The following is a 23234-nucleotide window of genomic DNA, read 5'->3' as shown; positions in this document are numbered from 1 at the left end:
TACTTATGTGAAGGGGATGGGGTTGTGTTTGGGGGGGGTGGGGTGGGGGGTTATATTTATGTGAAGGGGATGGGGGGTGTTTGGGGTGGGGTGGGGGGTGTGTGTGCGGATGGGGGGGTGTTTGGGGTGGGGGGGTGCGTGCGGATGGGGGGGTGGGGGGGGTGCGTGCGGATGGGGGGTGTTGGGGGTGGGGGGGTGCGTGCGGATGGGGGGGTGGGGGGGCTGCGTGCGGATGGGGGGGTGTTTGGGGTGGCGGGGGGGTGCGGGTGGCGGGTGTTTGGGGTGGTCACCTAATCATGCATGGGGGAAAAAAAATACCGTCAAATACCGTGATACCGATATAATTTTGAAAAATACCGTGATATAAATTTTTGGTCATACCGCCCAGCACTATTTAAGACTGTCCCCTTCATCTGGTAGGAACTGAGCACTGCCCAATGAGAGCCCAACAGAGACAAGGGGGCCTAATTATTATGCTGTGTAAAATAAATATCCCCAAAATATGGTGTAAAATTCTATGTGTGATGAATTATGTCACCGCAGGTGCGCACGTGACGTCAGCGCGCACGTGACGTCAGCGCGCACACTCTACAAAAGCGCCATCACTAGGACGCATTCAGAGTCGGATACCAATGTGAGCTGTCGGGGGGTTCCTGGCCAGTAATTATATTTTATGTGAAGGGGATGGGTGGGGGTGGGTGGGTTATACTTATGTGAAGGGGATGGGGTTGTGTTTGGGGGGGGGGGTGGGGTGGGGGGTTATATTTATGTGAAGGGGATGGGGGGTGTTTGGGGTGGGGGTGGGTGGGTTATACTTATGTGAAGGGGATGGGGTTGTGTTTGGGGGGGTGGGGTGGGGTGGGGGGTTATATTTATGTGAAGGGGATGGGGGGGTGTTTGGGGTGGGGGTGGGTGGGTTATACTTATGTGAAGGGGATGGGGTTATGTTTGGGGGGGTGGGGTGGGGGGTTATATTTATGTGAAGGGGATGGGGGGGTGTTTGGGGTGGGGGTGGGTGGGTTATACTTATGTGAAGGGGATGGGGTTGTGTTTGGGGGGGGTGGGGTGGGGGGTTATATTTATGTGAAGGGGATGGGGGGTGTTTGGGGTGGGGTGGGGGGTGTGTGTGCGGATGGGGGGGTGTTTGGGGTGGGGGGGTGCGTGCGGATGGGGGGGTGGGGGGGGTGCGTGCGGATGGGGGGGTGTTGGGGGTGGGGGGGTGCGTGCGGATGGGGGGGTGGGGGGGCTGCGTGCGGATGGGGGGGTGTTTGGGGTGGCGGGGGGGTGCGGGTGGCGGGTGTTTGGGGTGGTCACCTAATCATGCATGGGGGAAAAAAAATACCGTCAAATACCGTGATACCGATATAATTTTGAAAAATACCGTGATATAAATTTTTGGTCATACCGCCCAGCACTATTTAAGACTGTCCCCTTCATCTGGTAGGAACTGAGCACTGCCCAATGAGAGCCCAACAGAGACAAGGGGGCCTAATTATTATGCTGTGTAAAATAAATATCCCCAAAATATGGTGTAAAATTCTATGTGTGATGAATTATGTCACCGCAGGGCCCCCCACCCGACGTCCTCCCCTGGGTGCGCATAAGTTTAATGCATCAGGGGCGGAAGGGTCGGCCAGGAGCAGGAAGGAAGGGGATCACTCACCTGTATTTACCCTGGGCCGGGGCAGTTTTCTCCTAACAGGAGCACCGCCCGGGGGTATCAGGAAAGTGAGTGGGGTAAGTGACTGAGAGCAATACAATGTGCCCCAGTGGGTGCCCTTGGTATTGCATGTAGGGATGGGCGCCCCCCCGCCACGGTATTTTGATGGAACAGATGGACAGAATAACAGACTTTTACGCAGGTGTCAGATCCCTATTTTTAGTGTTTTATTGTTCCCTATCCCACAACATGTTTTCCCTTTATCAGCTGAAAGCCTGTTGCTCCTGCAATGTATGTCCCTGGGGGTGAGTACTAGTGGAACTAATAGATTAATTACCCATTGGGTGTAGACTGAAGTTAAGAACTGATTGATTCTTGGAAGCAGCAATTATTGCCGTCATATCTGTCTCCATGTTGGGAGTGTGAGGAGGAATCCTGATTGGTTATCGGCAGACACCGGGGGAACGGGATTATTATTTATTCATCTTCAGGAAGATCCCGTAACCCCAATCCTGCAGTTATATAGTGGCACCTAATATTCCTTGGCCTAAAATTGGCCAAGGAATTCAGGGTTTTTATATATAATGGGAATATACACTATATACTGGTATATACGCTTTATTTCAAGTCCTGCGAGTTCTTTGCTTTATCCGGCAATATATATACAATAATTTGGTTCTTGGCACACAAGAGTTTCGCTTTCACACCCTTTATATTTATTTATATAGTGTATGTTATGTATAAATTTAGGTTAAAATTAACACAATTTATGTAACCGCAAAAATTGATTTTAACTAGAAACCCATGTAACGTACATAAACGCTTATAGAGCAAACTCCACAGACCCCCAGTGAATTAAAAAACTTAAGGTAAATTTCACTGCCCCCAATTAACTGACTGACTTATTATCACATTAACTAATTATTTGAACTATTTATACTAACTACTTATTATAGAGTAACATCAGCTGTTTCTATTATATTGGGATCTGTTTGGTGAATCAGCAGGTTACTGGCCTGTGTATTATAGGGGGCTGCCATGTACACAAGTGCGCAGAACCAGCATTTTGGGTATTGTTAATATGTAGAAGTAGTCGGCATCTGTTTAGTTAATAAATTATATAAATATCATGTGACAATATTTATGCTAATACTTTCCCGCTAACAATTATAATTAACAACTATCATTAACTCATCTCCGGAGGTATTGTTGATGAACCAGGAAATGAGTATGAGAACTGCGAGGGCTGTTGCGACACGGTAATGCTACTTCATCATTTCCCCCTAATATTTGGCTGAGGGGCCTATAATTAGCCACTTTCAGCTCAGCATTATGTAAAGAAGCTCCGGCCTGACTTGTTACCCAGGGGCTGGGAATGTGGGCAGGGAGTTGGCACAGGAATGGGGGCAGCAATTCTCACTCTGTTTAATGCTTACAGATTGACTCTGATGATGCAGTCAGGCCAGAGTGTGATCATTGTGTGATGAATCTGTGCTGCATCGGGAAACCGTGAGTATTTAAAATTCACTACAATAACTTACAGGACCTTTCCTTAGAATAAGATGTGGGTAAAATCACAAGATTCTGAAGCTTTCTGTCTGAATTTCCCCTCTGTCTATGTGCTGCTCCCCCTGGGGGAAGTCCGGGCTGAGCGGATCTACCTGCCTTCCTCTCCCTTCTGCACTTGTGATGATCACTTAGATCCCTTATAGCTTGGCTGCCCCATAATGCCCATTGCCTGTCTATCTGGGTCCCATTGGCCTTTGGTTGGTCTCTGTCGCGAGTCTGGGGCAGAAGATTATATTATACTGTATGTTGTACCTTCTCCATGTGCTGCAGAGAATTCTCTATAAATTCCCTATAAAGTTCACTTGAATGTGCTATAAACCCTCACACTGTGGGGTTCCAGCAGGAGGTTGGGGGGATTAAACAACACTGTGTATAGTAACTGAGGGAGAAGACACCAAAAATACAATTAGTGCTTCTCTATGGCTTCACTTGGTCTCAATAATGTACAGAAATAATGATCTACCCAAATCTGATCCTAGTAATTTATTCTTTTGTAACTGGGTTACAAAATGCCTTGTATCACTTAATCCAGCAGACCAGGACATACATCCCTGCACCCCAATGCAAACAAGGGATCCCTCACCTCTCATTTGCCAATATTAGCAACAGACTGAAGTTAGAGATGTGCAGTTACACCTCTTGATCTAAAAGCATTTACTTGGGGCCATTGTTAAACAAACGTCAGCAGAAAGTTCTCAGGGCCAGGACACCCATACACTGCCCCCCCCTCTCCATTTTACTCTTATTTAGAAGGTTCATTAATTAGTGCAAACCATAGTTACATAGTTACATAGGGCTGAAAAAAGACCAGAGTCCATCAAGTTCAACCCTTCCAAGTAAACCCAGCACACACAACCTATACTTACCAATCTATACACTCACATACATAAACTATATATACAACCACTAATACTAACTGTAGGTATTAGTATCACAATAGCCTTGGATATTCTGATTGATCAAGAACTCATCCAGGCCCCTCTTATAGGCATTAACAGAATCTGCCATTACAGCATCACTTGGAAGGGCATTCCCCAACCTCACTGCCCTCACCGTGAGGAACCCCCTACCCAACATCCCCCAGCAGGGCATTCCCCAACCCCCTCACTGCCCTCACCGTGAGGAACCCCCTACCCAACATCCCCCGGCAGGGCATTCCCCAACCCCCTCACTGCCCTCACCGTGAGGAACCCCCGACGCTGCTTCAAATGGAAGCTCCGTTCCTCTAATCTAAAGGGGGGGCCTCTGGTGCGTTGATCGTTTTTATGGGAAAAAAGAACCCCCCCCCATCTGCCTATAATCCCCTCTAATGTACTTGTACAGAGTAATCATGTCCCCACGCAAGCGCCTCTTTTCCAGAGAAAACAACCCCAACCCTGACAGTCTAACCTCATAGTTTAACCCTTCCATCCCCTTTACCAGTTTAGTTGCAGTCTCTGCACTCTCTCCAGCTCATTAATATCCTTCTTAAGGACTGGAGCCCAAAACTGCCCCCCATACTCAAGGTGAGGCCTTACCAGGGACCTATAAAGGGGCAAAATTATGTTCTCATCCCTTGAGTCAATGCCCTTTTTATACAAGACAGCACTTTATTTGCTTTAGTAGCCACAGAATGACACTGCCTGCAAACAACTCATCATCCCATTGATGTTTCCAAAGTAGGTCTAATCCTGGCTTTCCTGTTAGGAGGCGCTTTAATCTGGGCCTTGTCTTTAATTGAACAAAATCATTTTGAAAAGATCTGAACGCCTGTGGGAGGAACTGGAACCCCCGGTGCAAGCTAAAGCGGAGCATCCTTCAGAGCCCAACCTTATATAATAATACTCTTATGGCCTAACCGAAACAAATCCCACCAACAGTGTTTTAACATATAGAGGAAACCCACACAGCATAACAGATAATATAAAACCAAATATAGGAAACAAAATCACATTTATTCAATTGGTTTGAGAATGAAACATGAGGCAGAAGTTAATATATTTTGCCATATTGTGGATATGAAGGTACCCAGGCAGTGTAGATGTGGCCCCTGTGTTAGACCCCCTGCAATGACAGTGTAAGGGTAATCCACTTGCAAGGAGTGTCTCCCCGGGGTGGGGATAAGAAAAATGATGTTGTTTTTAATAGATCTTGGTTTTGCTATCACAACAACATATTTCTTATCCCTCTATCTGCTCATTTCGGCTTTTTTTCAGATGTTCATTGTTTCAAAAAATGTAATTAAAGACCTAATAATGTGACAGGTGTATGTTCTACATGGATAGGGGCTCTAACTAATGGTTTTAGGTCTCACACAGGCAAGTAGATATTTATGAGTTACTGTAATAATAACATTTACAAAATAAAGAGCAACTGACAAGTTAGTAAAGGTATGGGATCTGTTATCCAGAATGCTCGGGACCTGGGGTCTTCCGGATAAGGGGTCTTTCCATAATTTGGATCTCCATGCCCTAAGTCTGCTAAAAAATAATTTAAACATTAAATAAACCCAATAGTTCTGCCCCCAATAAGGGGTAATTATATCTTAGTTGGGATCAAGTACAGGTACTGTTTTATTATTACAGAGAAAAGGGAATCATTTAACCATTAAATAAACCCAATAGGGCTGTTCTGCCCCAATAAGGGGTAATTATATCTTAGTTGGGATCAAGTACAGGTACTGTTTTATTATTACAGAGAAAAGGGAATTATTTAACCATGAAATAAACCCAATAGGGCTGTTCTGCCCCCAATAAGGGGTAATTATATCTTAGTTGGGATCAAGTACAGGTACTGTTTTATTATTACAGAGAAAAGGGAATTATTTAACCATGAAATAAACCCAATAGGGCTGTTCTGCCCCAATAAGGGGTAATTATATCTTAGTTGGGATCAAGTACAGGTACTGTTTTATTATTACAGAGAAAAGGGAATCATTTAACCATTAAATAAACCCAATAGGGCTGTTCTGCCCCCAATAAGGGGTAATTATATCTTAGTTGGGATCAAGTACAGGTACTGTTTTATTATTACAGAGAAAAGGGAATTATTTAACCATTAAATAAACCCAATAGGGCTGTTCTGCCCCCAATAAGGGGTAATTATATCTTAGTTGGGATCAAGTACAGGTACTGTTTTATTATTACAGAGAAAAGGGAATCATTTAACCATTAAATAAACCCAATAGGGCTGTTCTGCCCCCAATAAGGGGTAATTATATCTTAGTTGGGATCAAGTACAGGTACTGTTTTATTATTACAGAGAAAAGGGAATCATTTAACCATTAAATAAACCCAATAGGGCTGTTCTGCCCCAATAAGGGGTAATTATATCTTAGTTGGGATCAAGTACAGGTACTGTTTTATTATTACAGAGAAAAGGGAATTATTTAACCATTAAATAAACCCAATAGGACTGTTCTGCCCCCAATAAACTCCATTCTGTGCTATTGGGTGTTAGAGCTGGGTGACAGTGCTGAGCTGCCCAATTTATAAACCTCAAAAAGCATTAAAATGAATGCAACGTAAATAGGGGGAAACAGATTTTGGAAAAGCTATTGCCACAATAAAAATTACCCCTTGGTTTCATAAATTGCCCCCTGCAGTTGATACTTATGCTGCAACTCCCAGCATCTCTGCACAGATCTCTCTGCTACTGAAATATTCCGGAGCGGTGCAACTCATTACTTGGAGTCATCAAACTGCGTATTAAATCAGTATATAGTGCCACTATAATATTAGCATCATTGAGGTCACAGGTACTTTCCAAAGACAAATCGGTTCCCTGGGGCTGTGCGTGTAACCAATAAGAGTTTCTCCTCTCACAGAGACAGGATAGTGTTAGTGATTCCCAGTAGCAGCACTGCCATCCAATAAACCTCCCAATCCCCCGCCTGTGTAATACACCCTGTTCTGGGGCAGTTCTGGGCGCTGGGATACGAAGGTAATGTCCCTCTGGCTCACACAAGGGATGTGACTTATCTGATTTGTTATGCTCAGTGATCGAAAGAGAGCTCAGCAGCGCCCCCTGGCCTCTCCTCCATTATATGCCCCGTGCTTGGTATGCACAAGGGATCAGCACCCTCCACATACTGTACACAATATAAAGAGCAAACACTGGCACAACATGGCACATGAAAGTGGATAGTTTCGGGGGCACCTTAACCCACAAAACCCTAACCCATACCCAACCTTAACCCACAAAACCCTAACCCATACCCAACCTTAACCCACAAAACCCTAACTCATACCCAACCTTAACCCACAAAACCCTAACCCATACCCAACCTTAATCTGCAAAACCCTAACTCATACCCGACCTTAACCCGCAAAACCCTAACCCATACCCGACCGTAACCCACAAAACCCTAACCCATACCCAACCTTAATCTGCAAAACCCCAACCCATACCCAACCTTCAACCTCAAAACCCTAACCCATTAACCCATACCCGACCTTAACCCGCAAAACCCTAACCCATACCCGACCTTAACCCACAAAACCCAACCCATACCCAACCTTAACCCGCCCTTAACCAGCGGCAGATTTCTAATCCGGGCGCCCAGAGGCGCCCCCATTCGCCACCATTTGCGGAAGTCTACACTTACATACTGAGCAGAGGGGAGAGGTCCCCATTGCTCCGTATGGAAGCAAAATTTCAAGATTTTGGTGCAGCGGGGCGGCATGCCGCCCCCCAGTTTGTGCCACCCCAGGCCCGGGCCTTTGTGGCCTCTCCAAAAATCCGGGCCTGCCCTTAACCCGCAAAACCCTAACCCACACCCAACTCTAAATCTAACCCTGCTGCCATTGTAGGAGCCACACTTCTGTGCGCACCTTAGGTTTCAAAATAGGGAAACTTTGGGAGCAGAGAAGGAGTGTACTTCCCCAGTCTCGCCCCAACCAACCAGTTTTTAATAAAAAGTTGTATTACCCTGTGTTGATCACTAGGGGGCGTCTCGGAATACTACTCATTCTAGTTCATGCCTATATTAACTAACTCTTGGGTTCCTTATTTTTGGTTTTACTTGCAGGTAAAGGTTTAGTTTAAACATCTCTAACCTCAGACTGTTACTAGAATTGGCAAATGAGGGGCAATTCCTTACAAAGAGATGGTATCTGTCAAAATAAATAGTGAGAGATGTAATAGTGTTATCTCCCCTCATTAGTTTATAAAAGTAAGGGGGTGAGTAAAGGGTTTCTCTTGGAGAATCTGGAGGATTACAGACCAGAACTGAAGTGCAAGATCCCAGGGAAAAGTGAACCTTGATCCATGAGTCCAGGTCAGAGCAGAGGACCCTATAAATAAGGATCTCCACACTGGTAGATTTAGATCACATGATCAGATGCAAAATGTACCACAGGAAAGTATTCTAGGTGTCTTGTAGTTCAGTTATTATACACAATGCTATTAATCTTTGCATTAATACCCCCCTCCTCCTGGCACCCCACCTTTGGTCACTTACCCGCTGGGATTGGGGCAAACCTTGATTTTTTCTTGGTGTCCCAGTGGGCCAGTTGGATCCTGATGGGGATAGCAGCCAGCCTGCTCCAGTTCCATACATACCCCAGCCCTGGCAGGTAGAACATTGCAGTGGGGCAGGGACAATAATAAGTATGTACAGTATCCCCTGACAGAGGGAGCCCAGTCTGTGTGCGGCACAGTAAGAAATACACAGTGTGAGGGTTTATAGCACATTCAGGGGAACTTTATTGGGATTTGTCAGTATCCAGTCTGTGAGAATTCTCTGCAGCACATGGAGAAGGTACAACATACAGTATAATATAATCTGCTGCCCCAGACTCGCAACAGGAACCAACCAAAGGCCTCTGGTTATTGATTGATGGTGGGTCCCATTATGAGTTGGTCTACTAATCTCTACGGCCGTGTCTGTAATAAAGAGAAGGGAATGTTACACAGGGGGATAACAGAACCTTACAGTACATTATTGTTAGTACCAGACAGTTCTGTACGGCCATTTACAGTGTATCCCATGGATCCTGCCATGTTGGGTTACATGGAGCACATATACTGGGGCTGTAGGGGAGAGTGGGGGGCTTTTTTTTGTCTCTTTCGCCATCCACATTGGTTAAAATGGGACCCAGATAGACAGGCAATGGGCATTATGGGGCAGCCAAGCTATAAGTGATCTAAGTGATCATCACAAGTGCAGAAGGGAGAGGAAGGCAGGTAGATCCGCTCAGCCCGGACTTCCCCCAGGGGGAGCAGCACATAGACAGAGGGGAAATTCAGACAGAAAACTTCAGAATCTTTTGATTTTACCCACATCTTATTCTAAGGAAAGGTCCTGTAAGTTATTGTAGTTAATTTTTATTACTCACGGTATCCTGTCACAGCACAGATGCTTCACACAATGAGCGCACGATGCAATGACTTCATTATCAGAGTCAGTCTGTAAGCATTAAACAGAGTGAGAATTGCTGCCCCCATTCCTGTGCCAACTCCCTGCCCACATTCCCAGCCCCTGGGTAACAAGTCAGGCCGGGGCTTCTTTACATAATGCTGAGCTGAAAGTGGCTAATTATAGGCCCCTTAGCCAAATATTAGGGGAAAATGATGAAGTAGCATTACCGTGTCGCAACAGCCCTCGCAGTTCTCACACTCATGTCCTGGTTCATCATGAATACCTCCGGAGATGAGAGTTGCAGAGAATACAAGAAGCAGCAGGATTCCCAGGTACTTCATGGTTCTGTGCAGTTGGACCCACTGGTGCTGCTCTGTTACTGCAGGGATCAGTCTGGTGTCTCCCCAAAGCCCCAGCCCCTTATATACAGCCCTGTCCCCACTCCCCGCCCCGCCCTATCATGTCAGGATTTCCTAATCCACTTCTATTTTAGAGTTAATGATAGTTGTTAATTATAATTGTTAGCGGGAAGTATTAGCATAAATATTGTCACATGATGCTTACAATAATATGATGATATATTAATACAATTTATTAACTAAACAGATGCCAACAACTTCTACATATTAACAATACTCAAAATTGTAGTGCTGAGCGCTTGTGTACATGGCAGCCCCCATATAAATAACTTGGATGGGGCCCCAAAATTTCTGGAGGGGGCCTAGCCCAATACACAGGTCAGTAACCTGCTGATTCACCAGACAGATCCCAATACAAACATTGGACATTACTCTATAATAAGCAGTTAATATAAATAGTTAAAATGATTAGTTAATGTGCTAACAAGTCAGTCAGTTCATTGGGGGCAGTGGAGTTTGCCCCTGCCTGTCCCGTCACGCTTCTCTGCATTGTCTTTAGCTTGATAACAAGTTATATAAGCTTTTATGTATGTCACATAGGTTTCTAGTCTAGTTTTGCCTAGAAAGCTGCACTTCCTTACAGTTATGTGCCAAGAACCAAGCTATTGTGTGTTTGTATACTGTATATATATATAGCTGGATAAAGCAAGGCACTCGCAGGACATGAAATAAGGTTTATATAGCAGTACAGGTATAGGACCCGTTATCCAGACCAAGGGTATTCCGGATAAGGGGTCTTTCCATAATTTGGATCTCCATACCTTAAGTCTGCTAAAAAATCAATAAAATATGAATTAACCCCAATAGGATTGTTTTGCATCCAATAAGGATTATTTATATCTTAGTTGGGATCAAGTACAGGTACTGTTTTATTATTACAGAGAAAAGGGAATCATTTAACCATTAAATAAACCCAATAGGGCTGTTCTGCCCCAATAAGGGGTAATTATATCTTAGTTGGGATCAAGTACAGGTACTGTTTTATTATTACAGAGAAAAGGGAATCATTTAACCATTAAATAAACCCAATAGGGCTGTTCTGCCCCCAATAAGGGGTAATTATATCTTAGTTGGGATCAAGTACAGGTACTGTTTTATTATTACAGAGAAAAGGGAATCATTTAACCATTAAATAAACCCAATAGGGCTGTTCTGCCCCCAATAAGGGGTAATTATATCTTAGTTGGGATCAAGTACAGGTACTGTTTTATTATTACAGAGAAAAGGGAATCATTTAACCATTAAATAAACCCAATAGGGCTGTTCTGCCCCAATAAGGGGTAATTATATCTTAGTTGGGATCAAGTACAGGTACTGTTTTATTATTACAGAGAAAAGGGAATCATTTAACCATTAAATAAACCCAATAGGGCTGTTCTGCCCCCAATAAGGGGTAATTATATCTTAGTTGGGATCAAGTACAGGTACTGTTTTATTATTACAGAGAAAAGGGAATCATTTAACCATTAAATAAACCCAATAGGGCTGTTCTGCCCCCAATAAGGGGTAATTATATCTTAGTTGGGATCAAGTACAGGTACTGTAGAGAAAAAGGAAATCAGTTTTAAAATTCTGAATTATTTGATTAAAATGGAGTCTATGGGAGACGGGCTTTCCGTAAGTCGGAGCTTTCTGGATAACGGGTTTCCGGATAAAGGGTCCGATACCTGTATATATATTCCCATTGTATATAAAAACCCTAAATGTTCCCCATTTTTGTAAATACAATTTCATATTAAAGAACCAGAAATGTGACTGCTTCCAGTATAAAATTCCTCAATGGGGTGTTATAGTTACTGCTATGATCCATATGGAAGCGGTCACATTTCTGGATATATCCATATATCTCTTCAGTCTATTTTCCACCATTTTAAATGTAACCAGGAAGATGAATAAGTTGTGAATGATGAATGTGTGGGAAGTTTCCACCCACACAGCCCTGATAGTTACCCTGCTTCCTACTTGCCCCGGGCAATTATAAATGACAGTAAATTTGGCAACAGCCCTCTCTGTCTCTCTGTTACTGAGATATTCTGGGCGGTGCAGGTCACACAGGGATAATCTACATATTGTATATTAAATCACTATTGGGTGCAACTATATGATTAGCAGGATTGGGGTTACAGGAGCTTCCTAAAGATACAAATAAACCCGTTCCCCTGGTGTCTGCCGATAACCAATCAGGATTCCTTCTCACACTCCCAACATGGAGACAGATATGACGGCAATAATTGCTGCTTCCAAGAATCAGCCAGTTCTTTATTTCAGTCAACACCCAATGGGTAATCAACTTTTAGTATGTTATTGAATGGCCTATTCTAAGCAGCTTTTCAATTGGTCTTCATTATTTATTTTTTATAGTTTTTTCACAATTTGCCTTCTTCTTCTAACTATTTGGAGCTTGCAAATGGGGGTCACTGACCCCGGCAGCCAAAAACTATTGCTCCAATGCCTACAGTTTTATTGTTATTGTTACTTTTTATGATTTATTTTTTTTCAGTCCCTCTCTTATTTATATACCAGTTGCTCATTCAACCTGCTCCCTGGTTGCTAAGTTAATTTGGACCCTAGCAACCAAATAGCTGCTGAAACTCCAAACTGGAGAGCTACTAAACAAAAATTGAAATAACTAAAAAAAAACACAAAGAATAAAAAATGAAGACCACTTGCAAATTGTCTCCGAATATTACTCTCTACATCATACTAAAAGTTAACTCAAAAGTGAACGACCCCTTCATTCTGTCCACTAGTACTCACCCCCAAGGACATACATTGCAGGAGCAACACTTTCAGCTGATAAAGGGAAAACACATTGTGGGATAGGGAACAATAAAACACTAAAAATAGGGATCTGACACCTGCGTAAAAGTCTGTTATTCTGTCCATCTGTTCCATCAAAATACCCTGGCGGGGGTGGTGCCCATCCCTACATGCAATACTAAGGGCACCCACTGGGGCACATCAGGAGCACTGCCTTCTGCTCTCACTCACTTACCCCAATCCTTTCACTTACGTCTCTCCTCTTATTAAGGGGGATTCAAGTAACTGAACAGAGCTTTACCCAAGCCCTTTATACAATGGGGGGGGGTCACCTGATCCTTCCCATACAGTATCACCTGGGTCTACTCCCAGGATCTGTTCAACTCAATCACACAGTGGGGATACCCAACGCTCCCCAATTATCCCTACCTCAGGGAAACGCATTTTGCAATTACACTTTAATTACAGGATGACTAACACAGGGGCCAAATCTAAGCAGATACCTGGCTACCTTCATATTCACAATATGGCAAAAAATATTGACTTCTGCCTGTGTCTCATGCCCCAACATCTCATTCTCATTGTTGGTGGGATTTGTTTTTGCTAAGCCATAAGAGTATTAATAAGGCTAAGTAGGGGGAAGTTGGGTGATCAGGTGTAGCTTGCACCGGGGGTTCCAGTTCGTCCCACAGGTGTTCAGTTGGGTACAGGCCAGTCAGGTTCTACTACTCCCATCTCAGCAAACATTTTCATAGAGGACTTATTGTGTTTATGGGGGCATAAGATGGGTACGTTTAAGGCTCTCTAGGAACCCAACAACTCCAGTCCCTACCATGATAGATGGTGCAACACGATTCATCACTCAAGAGAATATCACTGCTCCTGGATTCAGTGGCGGCAGCCTTTATACCACTCCTGCCGACTCCTGACATTATGTTTGGTGCGGCCGGGTTTGAGTGTGGCTGCTCATTGATGAACAAAACATGCACCAAAGGAATAGTTCTTGTACTGATGTTGCTCAGAGAAAGTTTGAAACTCAGCAATACATGGTCCAGCTGAGGACAAGGAATTTCAATATAAATGTCTGAATACTTTTGGCCCAATAGGGCCCACCCTATTCCACTCACTGTAACCAATCCAACAGCAATGTATATTCAGCTGTAGAAAGAGCTCCTTGACCTAAGGGGAGTGATTCTCCTAGGGCCCATCTAATACTATTATAGAAGCACCTCCAGATCTTTTCAAAATGACTTTGTTCAATTAAAGACAAGGCCCAGATTAAAGCGCCTCCTAACAGGAAAGCCAGGATTAGACCTACTTTGGAAACATCAATGGGATGATGAGTTGTTTGCAGGAAAAGGATTGGTTTGCACTAATTAATGAACCTTCTAAATGAGAGTAAAATGGAGAGGGGGGGGGGCAGTGTATGGGTGTCCTGGCCCTGAGAACTTTCTGCTAAAGTTTGTTTAACAATGGCCCCAAGTAAATCCTTTTATATTGAGTTCAGATGTAACTGCACATTTCTAACTTCAGTCTGTTGCTAATATTGGCAAATGAGAGGTGAGGGATCACTACATGAGAAGAGGTGGTACAATAACTGAGTATGTAGAGTATTGATGGTGATAGCAGCCAGCCTGCTCCAGTTCCATACATACCCCAGCCCTGGCAGGTAGAACATTGCAGTGGGGCAGGGACAATAATAAATATGTACAGTATCCCCTGACAGAGGGAGCCCAGTCTGTGTGCGGCACAGTAAGAAATACACAGTGTGAGGGTTTATAGCACATTCAGGGGAACTTTATTGGGATTTGTCAGTATCCAGTCTGTGAGAATTCTCTGCAGCACATGGAGAAGGTACAACATACAGTATAATATAATCTGCTGCCCCAGACTCGCAACAGGAACCAACCAAAGGCCTCTGGTTATTGAGTGATGGTGGGTCCCAATATGAGTCGGTCTACTAAGCTCTACGGCCATGTCTGTAATAAAGAGAAAAGAATGTTACACAGGGGGATAACAGAACCTTACAGTACATTATTGTTAGTACCAGACAGTTCTGTACGGCCATTTACAGTGTATCCCATGGATCCTGCCATGTTGGGTTACATGGAGCACATATACTGGGGCTGTAGGAGAGAGTGGGGGGCTCTCTTTTGTCTCTTTTGTCTCTTTTGCCATCCACAGAGGTTAAAATGGGACCCAGATAGACAGGCAATGGGAATTATGGGGCAGCCAAGCTATAAGGGATCATCACAAGTGCAGAAGGGAGAGGAAGGCAGGTAGATCCGCTCAGCCCCGCACATACACAGAGGGGAAATTCTGACAGAAAACTTCAGAATCTTGTGATTTTACCCACATCTTATTCTAAGGAAAGGTCCTGTAAGTTATTGTAGTGAATTTTAAATACTCACGGTATCCTGTCGCAGCACAGATGCTTCACACAATGAGCGCACGATGCAATGACTTCATTATCAGAGTCAATCTGTAAGCATTAAACAGAGTGAGAATTGCTGCCCCCATTCCTGTGCCAACTCCCTGCCCACATTCCCAGCCCCTGGGTAACAAGTCAGGCCGGAGCTTCTTTAAATAATGCTGAGCGGAAAGTGGCTAATTATAGGCCCCTTAGCCAAATATTAGGGGAAAATGATGAAGTAGCATTACCGTGTCGCAACAGCCCTCGCAGTTCTCACACTCATTTCCTGGTTCATCATGAATACCTCCGGAGATGAGAGTTGCAGAGAATACAAGAAGCAGCAGGATTCCCAGGTACTTCATGGTTCTGTTCAGTTGGACCCACTGGTGCTGCTCTGTTACTGCAGGGATCAGTCTGGTGTCTCCCCAAAGCCCCAGCCCCTTATATACAGCCCTGTCCCCACTCCCCGCCCCGCCCTATCATGTCAGCAATTCCTAATCCGCTTCTATTTTAGAGATAATGATAGTTGTTAATTATAATTGTTAGCGGGAAAGTATTAGCATAAATATTGTCACATGATATTTATATAATTTATTAACTAAACAGGTGCCAACTACTTCTACATATTAACAATACCCAAAATGCTGGTTCTGCGCACTTGTGTACATGGCAGCCCCCTATAATACACAGGCCAGTAACCTGCTGATTCACCAAACAGATCCCAATATAATAGAAACAGCTGATGTTACTCTATAATAAGTAGTTAGTATAAATAGTTCAAATAATTAGTTAATGTGCTAATAAGTCAGTCAGTTAATTGGGGGCAGTGAAATTTACCTTAAGTTTTTTAATTCATTGGGGGTCTGTGGAGTTTGCTCTGTAAGCGTTTATGTACGTTACATGGGTTTCTAGGTAAAATCAGTTTTTGCGGTTACATAAATTGTGTTAATTTTAACCTAAATTTATACATAACTTACACTATATAAATAAATATAAAGGGTGAAAGCGGCACTCCCTTACAGTTGTGTGCCAAGAACCAAATTATTGTGTATTTATATCCGGATAAAGCAAAGAACTCCCAGGACTTGAAATAAAGCGTATATACCAGTATATAGTTTAGGCCAAGGAATATTAGGTGCCGCTATATAACTGCAGGATTGGGGTTACGGGATCTTGAAGATTAATAAATAATAAACCCGTTCCCCTGGTGTCTGCCGATAACCAATCAGGATTCCTCCTCACACTCCCAACATGGAGACAGATATGACGGCAATAATTGCTGCTTCCAAGAATCAATCAGTTCTTAACTTCAGTCTACACCCAATGGGTAATTAATCTATTAGTTCCACTAGTACTCACCCCCAGGGACATACATTGCAGGAGCAACAGGCTTTCTGCTGATAAAGGGAAAACACATTGTGGGATAGGGAACAATAAAACACTAAAAATAGGGATCTGACACCTGCGTAAAAGTCTGTTATTCTGTCCATCTGTTCCATCAAAATACCCTGGCGGGGGGGCGCCCATCCCTACATGCAATACTAAGGGCACCCACTGGGGCACATCAGGAGCAATGCCTTTTGCTCTCAGTCACTCACTTACCCCACTCACTTACCTGATACCCCCGGCCGGTGCTCCTGTTAGGAGAAAACTGCCCCGGCCCAGGGTAAATACAGGTGAGTGATCCCCTTCCTTCCTGCTCCTGGCCGACCCTTCCGCCCCTGACGCATTAAACTCATGGGGGGACGTCGGGTGGGGGGCCCTGCGGTTACATAATTCACCACACATAGCATTTTACACCATTTTTTGGGGAGTATTTATTTTACACAACATAATAATTAGGCCCCCTTGTCCCTGTTGGGCTCTCATTGGGCAGTGCTCAGTTCCTACCAGATGAAGGGGACGGTCTTATAACATCTGCATGTCCCATTAAAGGTGAGGGTTACATTTAAATTACCTTTTTGTATGTTATAGAATGGCCTAATCCTACTACTTTGCAACTACTTTGCAATTGGTCTTCATTATTTTATAATTATTTGCTTTCCACTTCTACATCTTTCATCTTTCAAATTGGGGTCACTGACCCTGGCAGACACAAAAAATTTGCTCTGTGAGGCTACAATTCATTTTTATTATCTTTCTATTCTGTTTCTCACCTATCCATATTCCTCTCTCTCATTTAAACCTCTGGGGTTACTATGGTAAACAAGACCCTAGCAACCATATAGCTACTGAAATTCTATTCTGGAGAGTTGCTGAACAAAAAGCCAAATACTGTAACTGAAAAACTACAAAAGAAATCAAAAACAATAGCAAATTGTCAGTGTCTATGGGCACAGATGTCACCAGTGGGTTTCACCAGTGATTCTCCAATCCCATTTTGTGTGTTTTTCTTTAGTTAAAAGTTTAAAGGTGCCCATACACGTCGCCAAGAGGTCGCCAAGAGAGCGGATCTTCTCCCGATATCCCCACCTACGGGTCGGCGAATTTTGGCTAATTCGGTCGTTTGGCCCAGGGGCAGTTATATGGAAAACTCCAGGTCCTGAACATTCTGAATTACAGGTCCCATACCTGTACTGCTACTTACTGTATAAATCAAATATAATGTACTGACTAAATTGAAAAATGGACACAAGTAGAAAATAAAACATAGCTTAATATTTTTATTATTTATTGAAATACATGATACAAATGAGAAAAAAGCGTTGCTTTTTACAAAAAAAAGTCCTTTCTGCCTCCAAAAGGCAATTGAAACAGTGTCCTTGGTTTTAGGTCTTATTCTTCTCTTCCCTGAGACTTTTATATCAATATTCTCTATTGAGAAGCTTCTCTTTGTTCTCAATATATACTTCACCCTCCTTCCCTCCCTCATCATGTAATGATGCCCCTTCTTAAGAAGAGTCTGAACTGTCTTCTGATTCACTCTCATCATCTTCCCTGCACATACAAAATAAATAAGGAGATTGTTAAAGCTGAGCCCCCTAATTACCCCCTGAGCCCCCCCTAATCTTCCCACTAACACTCACTAACCACTGGTTTCCACCTCTCACTCCGCACTTACTGTCACTTTACACACCTACATGAACTCTAACACCATGCTAGTTACCCTGACCTTATGTCTCAGCCCTCCCTTTTAGAATGTGAGCTCTTGTGAGCAGGGCCCTCCCCCTAGTGTCTCTGACCCTCATCCAAATGTAACTGCAAACCATTTTTGTGAATTGTTCATATGTACATGTTAACTGTTCTGTCTTTTGTACCCCTCTATTCTGTAAAGCTCTCTGTAAATTGATAGCGCTATATAAATAATAATAATACATTTGTTGTTTGCTAAAATAACTCCTTTCCCCCAAAACATGATACAGTTACATAATCTTATAAAAAGTTAACACTACATAGGGCTAATTCATTTTAGGGGCAAAGCAAAAAAGCAAAAAAAAAAACAAAGCACCCATTTCTTACACTTTGCACCGTGCCCCACCCAAGTATATGGGCACTAAGTGCCAGTTCGTGCTCTGTACTCAGGTCTAGCGGAAATAATAAATAAGCCCTTTTCTGCCATTTATGCAACTATTTACTGATTTGTCTCCCTGGTAAATCCAAATGCCCTGGGTGCAAGAAGTGTAGTGCAAATAAAAAATGTTAGAAATGCTTATTTACCCTTCTTCTTCATCGCCTTTTTTGCTTTTTTGCCTTAGTTTAATTCTGTAGAAAAAGAGGAAAAGAATTAGAAAATGGCTGCAAAATTTTTATAGCAGTTTTATTATATACATGTTTGTAAAAACCAAAAAGATAAACGCAATATTACTTACATTAGCAGGACTCCAGCCATTACGGCTATACTGAGGAAAACCCCAATAACTATAATAAATATAAAGATTTTCCTCTCAATTGCGTCAAGTTGGTGGAATATGACGTCGCTAGCAGATTCAGTATTATTTGCTGCTGATCCTTTTTTTGCTTTTGTTGCCATCATTGTCGTCGTTGTTGGTGGGACAGTAGTTGTCTTTTTCTTAAACCATCCCCGGGACTCCCCTGCAAAGCAAAATGATTGCGTTAATCTTAATGAAATGATAGATTTAGTAAAATGACGAGGGCGCAGTTGTGGGGCACACACGCGTCAGTAAATGAGGAAAACCAGAACTGTGTTATTATGGTTCATGTCTAGCGATGAGCAAATTTTTTTGGCAGGCATGGATTCGCAGCGAATTTCCGCATTTCACCGTGGCGAATTGTTTAGCAAAACTTCAGTGAAAATTCGCTGCAGAAAAATTCGGAGCGCGTAAAAAAGCGTGCGTCAAATTGGGTGTGGTCACGTCCAAAATTGGGTGCAGTTGCATCACAAAAAGGGTTCGGTCGTGTCGGGCGACAAAATAAAAAGACGCGTGTAACCAACAAAACACGCAGTCACATCAAAATTGGGCATGCTCATGTCAAAATTGGGCGCAGTTGCATCACAAAAAGGGTGCGGTCGCATAAAAAAAGCGTGGGCAGCAAAATAAAAAGATGCGGGCAACCAAAAAACACGCGGCCACGTCAAAATTGGGCGCAGTTGCATCACAAAATAGGTGCGGTCACGTCAAAAAATCGTGGGCGGCAAAATAAAAAGACGTGGGCAACCAAAAAACACGTGGGCACGTCAAAATTGGGCACAGTCTCGTTAAAATTGGGCGCAGTTGCATCACAAAAAGGGTGCGGTCGCGTCAAAAAAGCTTGGGCGGCAAAATAAAAAGATGCGGGCAGCCAAAACACATGCGGCCACGTCAAAATTGGCCATGGTTGTGTCAAAATTGGGTGCAGTTGTATCACAAAAACGGTGCAGTCACAAATAAAAAGATGCGGGCAACCAAAAAAGACGTGGGTGACAAAAAAGACACAGGAGCGACAAGCGTGACAAATGCATTGCGCAAATTTTTCATCATTTTGCGAGTTTTATGGCGAAACGGGACAGATTCTCTCATCACTATTTATCTCTCTTTTATAACAAAAGCTTTGGGTTTCAATGAATTAATGCAAGATCTGTATAAAATGCAATGGAACTATACGTGGGTAACGCTTAATTGGGGATTAGATTACATTTTATATCGGGTGTAATTATCTCTCTCTAACTTACCTTTGGGCTGATTCACAACTTCAACCTCTATAGAAGGAGTCGGCTGGTACAGCTTTCCTACAATTGTCAGCCGGACCTGATAAGTGCCGCTGTCTGTGATTTCTGTGGGATTAATCACCAGAGAGCAGTTTCCTTTTGACACCTCGGGTATAAAAACTTGGTATTTGTCTCCATAATCAGACGATGCCTTTCTTACATGGTCCCCGTACAGGTGTATAAGAGGCACGTATTCATTCCTCTCTATTTTACCCCATTCCAACTGCACTTTGAGTGGGTTGAGGTGACGCCGTGTATGGAACATACATGGTATGGTATTGGCTGTATGTGCCTTCAGGGTCAGCTTTGATTCAAATAAGGTGAAGTTTTCCACTTTCACCGCTATAAAGAAGAGGGAAATTACATTACAATCATGATAAGTACAGTACAGTCTCATCCTGCAATAGGGGCCAAACTGCATTTAGTAATAGTGTCCCTAACATTTCCCATTAACTTGGTAATCTTACATTGATAAATATAAGTACAGGTATGGGATCCGTTATCTGGAAACTCGTTATCTGAATTACGGAAAGCCTGTCTCCCATAGACTCCATTTTAATGAAATAATTCAGATTTTTAAAATGTATTTTCTCTGTAATAATAAAACAGTACCTGTACTTGATCCCAACTAAGATATAATTACCCCTTATTGGGGCAGAACAGCCCTATTGGGTTTTTTTAATGGTTAAATGATTCCCTTTTCTCTGTAATAATAAAACAGTACCTGTACTTGATCCCAACTAAGATATAATTACCCCTTATTGGGGCAGAACAGCCCTATTGGGTTTATTTCATGGTTAAATGATTCCCTTTTCTCTGTAATAATAAAACAGTACCTGTACTTGATCCCAACTAAGATATAATTACCCCTTATTGGGGCAGAACAGCCCTATTGGGTTTATTTAATGGTTAAATGATTCCCTTTTCTCTGTAATAATAAAACAGTATCTTGTTTTCGATACCAACTAAAGTATAATGGATCCTTATTGGAGGAAAAACAATCCTATTGGGTTTATGTTTTATTGTTTTTTAGTAGACTAAAGGTAGGGAGATCCAAATTACAAAATGACCCCTTATCCGGAATACCCTTGGCCCCGAGCATTCTGGATAATGGGTCCTATACCTGTAATTGGTTGTAAACATACAAAGCCAGTTTATATTTTAGGGGTAAAAGGAAAGAGAATTATCTTTCTTACCTGACGTGATACAGAAAAGTTGAAATAGTACAAATAGAATAAATAAAAGATGAAAAGACGTAGGACCCATCACTGCTCGGCAGGAGGGTCTCCTACGCCCTTCAGAGATCTTGTTCTGGAAGAAAAGATAAATAGAAAATTAAATATAAGAATATGATCTCTCAGCATAGAAACTAGCAATGTTATTATCAGCATCTAATAATCATACCTGAGCCTTACAGTTTACATATCTGGCACTTTGGTTAAAACCAATAACCAAACAGACAATAACATTGGAACACATTTAGTTAATTGGTTACATTTACATTAATTCAACTGACTTGCATAAATGACAATAAGTCTCGATCATATAAACTCTGTTTGCCATTATATATAATACAGTTTATTTGTACTTACCGTTCTTTTTGCAATGCAGAGATGCATGATGTGTCACATCAAGCTCCTCACATCCAAAGAACTCAGTGTGAGACTCAAAGCTTTACAGCTTCCAGGCTGATGATGTCACAATGCAGAGTCAAACTGTGTTGCAGCTGCCGGAGTGATGATGTCACAATGTTCATATCCGGCGCTTTACACAAATGGGCCTCACAGCCTTATAACCAGATAACTTTCCTATTTTTGCAAATTGCAGTGAAATGCGAATTGTGCACAAAAATTCACAAATGAAATTGCGATTTGCGAGTGCATATAAATATTGGCAGTTTGTGAATCTGCCGTATTTCAAAAGCCGTAAGCACATTCACACTGAATAAAAAATTTGCAACTATGCTTGCCCATTAAATGCACCAGTCTTGTGCCGCTTTCTATATATAAACACGGGCAGGGCAAATATGTTCCCTGTGTGAATCATTCTGCCCTGTGTGAATTGTATAAATGACCCCCAGTGTGTTTAATACTACAGGTATAGGACCCATTATCCAGAATGCTCGGGACCAATGGTATTCCGGATAAGGGGTCTTTCTGTAATTTGGATCTCCATACCTTAAGGGGCTGATTTACTTACCCACGAACGGGTCGAAATGAGTCCGATTGCGTTTTTTTCGTAATGATCGGTATTTTGCGATTTTTTCGTATGTTTTGCGTTTTTTTTCGGATTCTTTACGAATTTTTCGTTACCAATACAATTTTTGCGTAAAAACGCGAGTTTTTCGTATCCATTACGAAAGTTGCGTAAAAAGTTGCGCATTTTTCGTAGCGTTAAAACTTACGCGAAAAGTTGCGCATTTTTCGTAGCGTTAAAACTTACGCGAAACTTTGCACCTTTTAAGTTTTAATGCTACGAAAAATGCGCAACTTTTCGCGTAAGTTTTAACGCTACGAAAAATGCGTAACTTTTTACGCAACTTTCGTAATGGATACGAAAAACTCGCGTTTTTACGCAAAAATCGTATTGGTAACGAAAAATTCGTAAAGAATCCGAAAAAATCGCAAAACATACGAAAAAGTCGCAAAATGTTCTTTTTCAAGTCGGAACTTTTCCAATTCGGGTCGGATTCGTGGGTTAGTAAATCAGCCCCTAAGTCTACTAAAAAATCAAAAAACCATTAATCAAACCCAATAGGATTGTTTTGCCCCCAATAAGGGGTAATTATATCTTAGTTGGGATCAAGTACAGGTACTGTTTTATTATTACAGAGAAAAGGGAATCATTTAACCATTAAATAAACCCAATAGGGCTGTTCTGCCCCCAATAAGGGGTAATTATATCTTAGTTGGGATCAAGTACAGGTA

At 42.6% G+C, this 23234-nt stretch overlaps 1 protein-coding gene and 2 long non-coding RNA genes across 4 annotated transcripts; all 3 read right to left on the bottom strand.

Annotated features, from left to right (window-relative positions):
- Positions 1-8884: 8884 nt before the first annotated feature.
- LOC116411564 lies at positions 8885-9970 on the bottom strand. Its single transcript, XR_004223203.1, has 3 exons — positions 9797-9970; positions 9547-9617; positions 8885-9094 (listed from the first exon to the last, which is right to left on the bottom strand). It is a non-coding gene; the product is annotated as an uncharacterized LOC116411564 (long non-coding RNA).
- Positions 9971-14517: 4547 nt separating this feature from the next.
- On the bottom strand, positions 14518-15592 carry LOC101732461. Its single transcript, XR_208741.4, has 3 exons — positions 15410-15592; positions 15160-15230; positions 14518-14727 (listed from the first exon to the last, which is right to left on the bottom strand). It is a non-coding gene; the product is annotated as an uncharacterized LOC101732461 (long non-coding RNA).
- Positions 15593-18615: 3023 nt separating this feature from the next.
- On the bottom strand, positions 18616-21613 carry LOC116411562. Of its 2 annotated transcripts, XM_031904031.1 has the most exons (4): positions 21504-21613; positions 20272-20649; positions 18971-19193; positions 18616-18863 (listed from the first exon to the last, which is right to left on the bottom strand). In XM_031904031.1, exons 1-4 carry the CDS (start codon positions 21571-21573, stop codon positions 18815-18817), a joined length of 720 nt encoding a protein of 239 aa, XP_031759891.1. In that variant the 5' UTR covers positions 21574-21613; the 3' UTR covers positions 18616-18814. The 2 variants fall into 2 exon arrangements, with proteins under 2 accessions (XP_031759891.1, XP_031759890.1); XM_031904030.1 differs by lacking the exon at positions 21504-21613 and having other exon boundaries at positions 20272-20756.
- Between the last annotated feature and the right edge of the window lie 1621 nt (positions 21614-23234).

Source organism: Xenopus tropicalis, chromosome 6 (genome assembly GCF_000004195.4).
Source record: "Xenopus tropicalis strain Nigerian chromosome 6, UCB_Xtro_10.0, whole genome shotgun sequence".
Classification (NCBI taxonomy): Eukaryota; Metazoa; Chordata; class Amphibia; order Anura; family Pipidae; genus Xenopus; species Xenopus tropicalis.
This window is presented reverse-complemented; position numbering and strand designations above follow the sequence as displayed.